The sequence below is a fragment of the Amblyomma mixtum genome, chromosome 2, assembly GCF_055824585.1.
Source record: "Amblyomma mixtum isolate Tamu chromosome 2, ASM5582458v1, whole genome shotgun sequence".
NCBI lineage: Eukaryota > Metazoa > Arthropoda > Arachnida > Ixodida > Ixodidae > Amblyomma > Amblyomma mixtum.
This window is the reverse complement of record NC_143013.1, coordinates 281,585,442-281,596,047: the sequence shown is the minus strand read 5'-3', so window position 1 is coordinate 281,596,047 and position 10,606 is coordinate 281,585,442. Positions and strand designations below refer to the sequence as shown.

The 10,606-nt window shown below is 51.3% G+C and overlaps 1 protein-coding gene across 7 annotated transcripts in view; it reads left to right on the top strand.

Annotated features, from left to right (window-relative positions):
- LOC149364195 (uncharacterized) overlaps positions 1-10,606 on the top strand; it is a 270,656-nt gene that overhangs the window by 258,486 nt on the left and 1,564 nt on the right. For all 7 annotated transcript variants that reach the window (XM_089574177.1, XM_089574179.1, XM_089574175.1 and 4 more), the window contains 3 exons: positions 78-394; positions 6,532-8,504; positions 10,420-10,593. In XM_089574177.1, coding sequence (XP_089430303.1) covers positions 78-394; positions 6,532-8,504; positions 10,420-10,593 — 2,464 coding nt within the window. The remainder of the gene's footprint in view (positions 1-77; positions 395-6,531; positions 8,505-10,419; positions 10,594-10,606) is intronic.

The following is a 10,606-nucleotide window of genomic DNA, read 5'->3' as shown; positions in this document are numbered from 1 at the left end:
TCATCACAATATCGCTGTGGTACCATAGCACGTTGGTTTACCCGAAGTCTGATCACTTTCGTCCCTCGTATGCGCAGCGTCCGCGGATCACCGGCCGCACCAAGCGGTTGCGACGGCTCCACCTCCGCCGCTGGTGAAGCTCTCCCACTGAACACGGCACCCAGACCTCCTTCGGGGAGTCATCGAAGGACGTCCCTGTCCCCTGCTCCGCCGTCCCGAGCCCACCTTGGGGCAGGCCTGCACCCGTGGCCGGCGTCGCTGCCTACGTCACCTGCGGCGGCCTCGTCGCCCGAAGTCATCGTGGTCGAGGAGGAGCCCAACGACTTGTCCGTTTCAAGCCGAGTGAGCTTCACTCAAGCACTGGGCTTGGAGCCGCTGGACCTGTCCTTGAAAGGTGAGCAAGAGCTGCGTATTGAAGTTTACGAGCTTAAAGGAGTACGTACTCTAAATATCGGTTGTGCGCTCTTAATCCTAGAAATTCGCGAGACATTAGCAAACATCAGTTGCCACACAGAATCCCCTAATACCTTATAAACCGTTTAACTGAATCCATCCTCTCCTGTCGTTGCTGTTTCCGGTTCAACAGGCTTTGAGGTCAGAGTTGAGTTCAATCTCCTCGAGGCGCGCATATAAACATTGGTGTTGTAGATGCCTCTTCATACACTGTGATTCCGGCTCATTGGGCAGGCTGGCGTAAAGTGTTTGGAAGCAGTATGAGAGGAGGATTTCAGTTGTAAATTATTTATCAGGTGGAGGCAAATCGCACGTGATGAGCCGTGTAAACCAATGTCCGTTGGAATTTAGAAAATACCCTGTCAAATATATTGCGTAACATATCCCATTTTACACGAGAGATTGCGCTTGTCGTCGTAGCGTTTGTCGAAAACGTTTCTCTGTCTTGCTCGGGGGTGTTCAGGGCACCACAGTTCGACCGTTTGCCAAAAGCGGTGTAAATGTGCATACTGAATGTGCAAGCGCAGGGAAAAGCACGTGCAGTTACAGTATGCACATTTTGTTCCTCCGTAAGATTCTTTCACGCCAGGTAAACATTCCAATACCTAACTATGTTCAACCTTCTACCACCAGACACGACACACTAAGGAACACACACTGCAGCCTATTTTTGCACGAACGAATTCATTCAAGTATAGCTTCTTCCCCCGAACCATCTCCGATTGGAGCATGCTCCCAGAATCCCTTTTTCAAAATAACACTTTTAGCAACGCATTGGAAGAACATTTCCTTGGTTAAGTTTGTCTCATTTTGTATTTTTTAATGCTGTTGTTTTTATCTTCCCTTTGTTATCGCCGAATGATGTTGTGTGTTGTTGTTTCGTTTCTTTTGTGTGTTGTTAGGTTGTTTGCCCCTCCTGCTTGGGCCACATATGCCTGCAGTATTTTGAAATAAATAAAATAAATAAATAGTGAAGCGCATTCTGCAAACCGGTTTGTAGCCACTGGCTGGAAATGCGTTATACGTGCGTTACTTAAATTAAAATTACGTATTTGGAATCAGCACGCAAAAGTACTTGTGGCCGTAAGGTTTCATAAATGTGGCTTCATTAACAATTTCTTTTTTTTTCTGAGACACTCTTCCTTCTTAGCAAGCACCGCGGTATTCGTCCCTCCTCTCATATGTGCCTGGGCTCCAATTTCTTGTACTAAGGATGTCGTTAAATGAAAGTACTGTCTTCCATTTATAGCTTTGCTATATCTGAGTGAATTAAAGATGTCTTGGAAGTGCGTACTGGCAGAGGAGCGTTTTGCAGGAAACACTTATGAAATTACACCTGAGGGAGAGTTTTCGAATCTCGTTCTTTATATGAAGGCGAATTATTGGCAAGACCGAATGATATTTTTTTATCAGCTGCGCGACTGCACAGGATGGTCTGCTCGTTGGACCGATCGACTAACGGCGACTTTTCGTTTCAATTATTTTGGCGAGTGAACGGTAACAGGGTCTGTTCTACGGCTCCCGTTCATGCCACGATTATGGAAATGGAATTCCGGGACTGGACATCACTGAAACTAAGACATTTGTCGTTCCATTAGTGATGCTCGCACCCAGAGTCAGTCGTTACCGTTACTGTGGCAGTTACTGTAGCGTCTAGCAAGCAAGCGATACCGTGTCCTTGTCATTGCAAAGGTCGTCAGTTTCATGTCCAAACAAACGTTCGCAGAAGCATTTAATCTGAGCAGTTAGAGTATGGCGTATAAAAGTACAAACTACCAGCTTTCCAAAGCATATTATACGACTAACAAATCGACAGTGTACCGAAATGGCAAGATTATTTCTTTCAGCATGGCTAATAAGTACAAAGGGGAGGCTTTGATGTATAGGTCGCCGTTCTGACGATGGGAAGCCACTGAAGCTCTCTCTATGCTCGCGTCCCGATTCCCGTCCCGATGAAGCCGGAGGTTCGTGCCGTGCCTTTATTGCGGACGAGGAGAACAAAAATAAAGAAAAATAAGTCAAAACGAGCGGACCGCGCGCTGTTTGAGAAAAAAACAGCTCCAGCGAAAAATACGATGGTGTCATTATCTCCGTGGCAGGGAGAGTGATTTACCACGGAGAATTCCGGAAACACCGCACACACTTGCATCGCTATATATCTGTATGATTTTTTTTTTTACTTGTTTCTTGCTGTGTGTCGGGGGGAGCTTTCCGAAAGTCCTTGTGGCGCTTCTGATATTAGGCTGCAGCTGTTTTTCTGAGGCCAGGAGTGACGCGAGACAAGGTGTCCGGGATGGCCCGGTTACAACGGCACCTGGTTTTTCCCCTGCCAGTAAGATGACGCGCGCTGTTCAGCGAGAGCTATTTGTACGCCGATGTGAGCGTTGCGTCATCGTCGCAAATTAAGTGCGCGTGCGTCAGTTCTGGATGCGTTTAGATATCTGACGCCGCCGCCTCCCGAAGTTGACCCAGCTTTCCATTCTCGCTTCGATTTGGCACGGGGAATAATTGGGGAGGCAATCTGGGACTGTAAAATGTCACCTCGTTTCGGAGCTTGTTCTGTTATTTTCCACCAAGCCGATTGGCGGGTCCGGCTCGTGATAGTGGAGGCGTGGCATCGTTGAGTCAGTAAAGAATGGCAAAACGAATTTAAATGGAAGGAAGTTGCAATAAGATCGTCGTCTTATCACCGCCCCTCGGCTGTACAAAATGATGCAACGATACCTGTCGCAAACTTGAGGAATAATGGCCTCTTGCCACAGAAAAAAACTGAAGAGATTTGCATCAGACTCTGCAATGCATGTTTTGCGGAAATTGGCGGAGAACAATACAGTCCAACTTGCTCGTACCACCGGTCTCCCGAAACATGGTCTCTCTGAAATTCAGCGGCACGGCTTTCAGCGCTCAACTTGTATGCAACAGTAAGCTTGAAAATGATGCGGTTAGGACGCCGTCTAACCGTTTCGTGTCTGTAGCAATATTTTTAAAGTTTCAGCTACTAGAACTCTGTAGGACTCTCCGTGTCGGTAATAATCTTTGGTGTGTGCTAAGCAGGGGTACTCTGTTCTCAGCCTGCGTATATACGTGTTGTTTTCGTTTAATCCAAGAACCGGTGGACTCCTACAAAAAAGGCAAGAAAAAAAAAAGAAGCCGTGGAGCTTTCCTGGGCAGGTATCGCGATAGTTTTTCGCTCCCAAACACGTGCCTCGACAGCACGAGCTCCTGTTTTTGACAATGACGGTTTGGCTGACTTTGTAATGTCGGAAATAAACCGCGAAAAAGCGCTCGCGAGATGCGATTAAACGCACGACATTGCATTACGAGAAGATTGGATTAGACTGAATTATTGGTGTTTAACGTCCCAAAGCAACTCAGGCTATGAGGGACACTGTAGTGAGGGGCTCCAGAAATTTCGACCACCTAGGGTTCTTTAAAGGGAAACTGCATAGGTTTTAGAAATCAACGAGCTTAAGAGGGTCGAATGTGTGAAACTTACAGGTAAAGCATGCGAAGTCTTTTTGGGCTAGCGCTTTAAATAGTGAAGTAGTCGCTGATTAAAATCCGGACGCCCTTCAAGCTTCTCCGCCGCGCACAACGCCAAGTGGGGGGGGGGGGGGGGGGGGGGGGCATGATGACGTCATCGAAGGTATCGGTATACATTTCCAACGAGCAAACGCCTGCTTTGAAGGAAAAAAGCAATGCCACCGAAGGCAAACCCTGCCGAGAGTTGTTTGGCAGCGTCTAACGAGTTAGCGCAGGGTGTGGCTGACGACAGCGGTAATTGGAAATCATACCTTCCGTGACGTCACGCTGAACTTTCTTGCACACCTCCAGTGCATTGAGCAGAAGCGCAACATTTAATCATCGATTACGACACTATTTCAAATGCTAGTGCAAAAACACTTGGCATGCTTTACCTACAGCCTATATAGATTTGAATCCTTGAATATCGCAAAATTCTCAAAAAAGTGCTGCAGTTGCCCTTTAACGTGCACTGACATCGCACAGTACACGGGCCTCTAGAATTTCGCCTCTATCGAAATTCAGCCGCCGCGGCGTGGATCGAACCCGCGTCTTTCGGGCCAGCAGACGAGCGCCGTAACAACTGAGCCACCGCGGCGGGGTACATTACAAGAAGAGGTGGCGTAATCGGGTGAGAGGTAGAGAGATAAAGAAAGAGCTGGTATGCTCATGTGGCGTAAAAAACATTCTTAGCTGCATCTGAAGCACGTTGCGAGCATCCCCTACTACCGGCGATGCGTGTAGCCGCGCATCGCTGAGCTCGTGGCGCTGACCGAAAAGGCCACAAAGTGAGCGGCGGCAAATGTGGTTAATTACGGCGTACGTGCCGGCGTAGGCCTTGGGGTTATCACCGCGTTGGTGCTCCCAAGCCCGACTCCCTTTTCCAACCCCCCCTTCCATTCGCTCGATGTTTCGCTCGTCTTCGTGGGCTCCCCCCTTCCGCGTCTGCTCCCGATACGCAGCAGCTCTTCAAACGATGCCAGCTTGCGCGTGAGATGTATACGCAGCCGTGGCGTAAGTACGCCGGGAACGAACATGCCTTCCCCCACCACCGCTCCTCCTCCGCTTCGTATCGCTGCCCCGCGAGGTGACCGCCCGTTGCGGCCAAGGCCACCGATCGATATCTCGGAGGTGGGCTGGCTCGCGCCTCTTTTCCGCAACGTTTCCGTTTAACGCCTAGCCAATGCTTGCTGGCGCCAGCCACGGGCGTTTTCTGAGCATCGGATGCTTTTGCTCCCAATCGCGTTAATATTCCTTGAAACATCGTCTCGAAATCGCGCCGAAACCGACGGGCGGAAGTAACCTGGTTGAAATTAGTTGAACTCGATGAATTTACAGCCCTTTTGGAAAGCTCGATAGTTTAGTTCCGAATAAAAATTGAGTCACAGACCACACCCTTCCGTGAATACTGGACGTACTCATAATACAAGGCTGTCACAATGAACCCAACATGCAGACGACCAGAGGTTAACCCGCGGTACGCTTGATACGTGGGGAGGCGAACCTTTAATTGTTGACAAGTGTAGCTTACTGAGTGTGTATGGCAGCAAAGTTTAGCGCATATACCCTTCCATAACGGGCCGTGATACGTTGCGGAGGTGATATGCAGCTCAAGTTACAAACGTAAGATAAGATAAGATAAACTTTATTTTCCATCAAAAAAAGATGGAGGGAGACGGGGCTAAAAGCTGCAGTATACAGATATATACAGTGACTATAGCTGGTTGGTTGGTTTGGTTTATGGGGTTTAACGTCCCAAAGCGACTCAGGCTATGAGAGACGCCGTAGTGAAGGGCTTCAGGAATTTCGACCACCTGGGGTTCTTTAACGTGCACTGACGTCGGACAGTACACGGGCCTCTAGAATTTCGCCTCCATAGAAATTCGGCCGCCGCGGCCGGGATCGAACCCGCGTCTTACGGTTCAGTGGCCGAGCACCATAACCACTGAGCCACCACGGCGGGCAGTGACTATAGCTACGCCTATACTGTCGCACATTGCACGTAACGTGTTACCTGGTTGTTTGCTCCTTTTCAGAAGCATTGAGTGTTTAGTAATGAATGTGTGCGCCTGGCGGTTCATAACGTTACTCTCTGAGTTGTTTTCTCAAGGTTGGCCTCATTTTTTTTTGCTTTGCGTAACGGAAGTTTCCCTCCCACGTTTGAGCTGACTGCTTCGCTGGACCGGCAGCTGCTCGCGAAAGGGTTGTCCGACCTGCGCGGCAAGCAAACAGACTTATCGCGCGTCCTGTCAACGAGCCGCGATAAAAGCTGCTTATTCAGTCTGGATAACCTAGATGAGCTGTGTTCACGGTCCCTCCCTCAGCAAGGGTAGAGAGTGAATTTGCGGCTGCCGGGCTAAAACCCCGGTCACCTTTACTACAGCTTCAGCTTTCGGGCGCCGTGTGACTCAAGCCTATAAACGATGACGCTGAGTGAGCTTTCGTGCCGCGCAGCTGCGTAGAAATGTTTGTCTCCGCGCGACTCGCCGCTTTTCTCTGCGCGCGAAATGTCCGTGCCGAAACCTTGAGTGAGACACTGTTTCCCTTTCGTTTCAGAGCAAGCCTTTCGAGCGAAAGCGGACATTCCTGTGGGCAAGGTGCAACCGCAAATGGCCACCGCTAGTCAGTCGGCGTCGGAAGAGGCGCTCTCCAACTCTCCCATCAACTACTCATCCTCTCGTCTCTCAACGGGCCCGCCTGCCGAAGTTGACAACCGCTCCAAGGAACGCGAGAGGCGAGGCCACGGCTCTGACAGCAACGCGAACGGATTGCAGTCTGCGGGGACCAGCAGCTCGGAGCCTCCCTCAGATTCCATCCTGCAACGGCTGCTGCTCGACCCTAGTCGAAAACCAAAAGAAAGCGACAGCAGCGCCGCCTCGTCCCCCGTGCAAGTCATCTTGGACTCGCGCAGCGCTCGCGGCTCGGCTGAAACGACCAAAGACTCTCCCAAGCGAGCGCGCGACACGGATATCGTTACCGAAGCCAAATCCCTCCTGAACGCCCGTCTTACCGCGAGGCATCAAGAGCAGCTTCAACAGCAGCATCAGCAACAGCAGCAACAGCAGCATTCCCAAATGGCGAAGGTGTCCAACATGGCGTCCGTGCCGCCAATGAGTTTCCCGGAGAACAAGCTCGGCATGAGCACGCTAGAGTCCAAGATCGTGGAGCTGAAGAAGCAGATCCACCACTTGACCATCCTGGCCACTTATAAGGAGAAAGAACTGGCCTGCATAAGCAGTCTTAGGACGGCCAAGGAAGACTCCCTCAAGCAACTAGAGAGCAAGTACCCGGGCATCTGTTCCGTCATACGGGCCTTCGGCACTGAGTCCGGTTCTGGCGAGTCCAGTGACAGTCCCGGCTTCACGGATGTTCCGAGCATTGTGGCGCAGGCAGCCACTGCGACCGCGGACCTCACGTCGCTGGCTGGCTTCCCGTCCGAAAGCGATGCTCCTCTTCAGAAAAAGCCTGCCGTGCAACAGCAACAGCAGCCTCCGGCATTGCCCATCCCGTTGCTGGCCACGGCTTCACCCCATCGACTCCGGACCAACTCGACGCCCGAGGGCGAGCCCCCTGGCCGAGGTCTTCTACCCTACGACAGGGGCGCCGCACCTTCTTCTTCTCCGGTGGCGGCACGGTCCTCTGTGTCTCCACGCGACAACAGGCAACCGAGGCCGACGCCAGCGGCGCCTTCCAAGTCGGCCTTCAGCGTCCCGTCCGCTTCTTCGTCCTCTTCGTCGGGGGTTCAGAGGCCGCCCAGACTTCTGCTTCCGAAAGGACCAGTGTCATCTGCGACTCCGGCTGCCAGTCCAGTGGCGCAGGCCGCCGCCTCTCGGGGTGCCAACGCATCAGCGCTTGCCTCGTCTGCAGCTGCTGCAGTGTCGAGTTGGTGGAACGCGCAGAACGGGTCGCCACTCTCGCTGACCGCCGGACTGCCGCACCATTTGCAGCGCGAGGCGCTGAGAGAATACGCGTCGTCCTCTACGACGGCCGCACTGCTCAAGGCCGCCTCCGTGCCCAGTTCAGTGACGAAGCAACATGGCGGTGGCGTGCCGTCGCTGTCGCGGCACGATCCTTCCCCTCTGGTGAGCGCGAGCGAGGCGCCGCCGTCCAGGTCCACCCACCGGCGGCTTGCGGAGGCTGGGGTGCCGGGAAGGCCGGAGGACGCTAGGGATGTTGCTGCCGAGCTGGCGCGTCAGCAGGAGGAGTTTAACCTGGCCCTCGGACAAGGTAGTTCCCTCGCTGGAGTGAACGCTGCCGCCGCCGCGGCAGCAGCCAGCGCGTACCCTATGGGCCGAGCGGGTCTCTCGGCGGCCGCCAGCATGTACAGTCAAGCGATGGCGTACAACCTGTACCAGCAGCTCCGCATCAACAAGGAGGCCGCGGAGGCGTCCGCACTCCTGGAGAAGATGAAGCAAAACCTGCCGCCTAGTCAACAGCAGCAGCTCTACCAGAAGGCGCTGCTCGAGCAAGCCAAAAACAGGCCGACCGCGTGGGAGCACCTCGGTCACTTGCTGCAGAAGGAGAGTCCGGTGAGTTAACGGCGCTCATTTTATACAGGGACCTTTGTCGTCGCAAGTGTAGAACTTTCGAACCGGGTACCCTTTTTAAAGAAGACGCATACAGTGAATTAGGCCTAAATATGGTTGCAACAGCGCAAAATACGATGGTCTGAGAAAATGCAAGGTACCACGGAGCTGACCATCAACTGGATGAAACTCGCCTGCTCTACTTTACGTCCTTCATAATTGGGCTGTAAATGAGCACAAACAGAGCTCTGTTAGGGTTGTAAATATAAAATGCGTTTCTTTTATTGCGCTGAACATTCGACGTCTAGAACTCTGGGGACGTGCTGCACCCTCGGGAAGTCTCCTTTGATTTGTTTTATTGCGTCGCAATACGTACAGATGGGGTAAAAGGTCGCTGTAAATATCCACGACTCTGAACGAATTGGGGAAACCCTTTCGAAAGTGTGCGCATGCTTCCGTACTTCGTGTTTTGCATTCTGCGTCACTCCTTCGTAACATTTTTTATCCTAGAGTTCTTTTTTTTTTTCTGGTAGCACGAAGATGGAGTACGGAGACGTATAAGACATTTTCTTTCTCTGTGCTGTACCCTCGCTTGCTAAGCGCTGCAGAAAAAATTACGCTACACCAAATAGCTGGACAGCCTATCATATTCTACACACTGTCACTAAACGTCGCATTTTCACTAAACACTGTCACTAAAGTGGCCCATTGGTATGACATGTACTGGTAGCTAGATTTCCATTTTCCTTGAGGGAACCTCGTAGTTTAGAATTCTCCTCTCCTCAGCTTTCCACAGCGGAGTCAGGTAGCGCGAACTAGTCGGGGACATAGAGAAACAATTGATAGGACAGAACGAGCACTGGTTCTTTGTTTCCCTCCTGCAATTCATTTTGCCTGACTTCGCTATGTGTGATCGAAAAGTCTTAAATCAAACTATTAAGTTCATCGTTTTTATTTTCGCGTACGTAAACCCGCCTTAAAACTTACGACGTGCTTGTCGCACACTGAATTCTGGCGGATGCTATTAAATGTGGCTTCCTTCTCCAGTGGTACTGAGTTTCGGTTATCCAAGGAAGATTTATGCTTCCTTCCGGAGAGGGCAGTCACACTAGACCGCTATCCTAATGAAGCGCCCTGGGCAAATATGCTATGTTTTCAAGGCCAAGCACAGTACAACTTGACCTCAAAACCGATGAAACGGAGGAAATAATAAATTAAAAAGGCATAGAAGAAACTGGTTCGCAGACAACGTACATCGAACTTAGTTTTCCCCGGTGTATGTGGCACTCGGCTGCCGAACCCAAGTTCACGGGACCACTGCACATCCCAGGGGAGCCAGTTCGACTGAAGCGAATTGTAAAACACACTTGTGTACTGTGCGATGTCAGTGCACGGCAAAGAATACGAGGTGATCTAAATTAATTCACAGCCCTCTTCAACGGCGCACATCTTCGCCCGAGTGCAGCTTCGGGACGTTAAAATCTGTATACCGTACCGTACCATACCGTACCCTACCGTACCATGCCGTGCCATGCCATACGTTGAATATATCATATACCATAGCATACCACGCCATGCCACGCTTGTCATGTCATTGTCATACCATACCATACCATACCATACCATACCATACCATACCATACCATACCATACCATACCATACCATACCGAGCCATACCATGACTTACAATGCCGTACCATGCCATATCTGTTCACGATTAAGTTGTAGTGTAACCCTACCTAAGCCTTAGTCGAAACAGTAAAGAATTGCGAGGCGGTGTTTGCGAGGGAACAGATTACAAGTTTCCCCATTTGATTCTTGCCTGAGTAGATGACAGTGTGATTGTGTGCATGACGCTTGAGCAGGCTTCCGCTACGCGTGTATGCTTATACTCTCTTTCCATGTTTTGGCACGCAGGGCGGCATGCAGGCAGGCCTGCCCGCCGAGCTGCTCTCCCTGCAACCAAAGCTGTCGACGCATGAGCTTCCCTGGGTGCAAGCCGGGCTGTCTTGCGTCAACTGCGGGGACCCTCGAGTCAAGTTCGTCTGCAGCTGCTGCAGGACGCAAACGTTTTGCAGCGAACAGTGCCAGGTGAGTGAGCCAG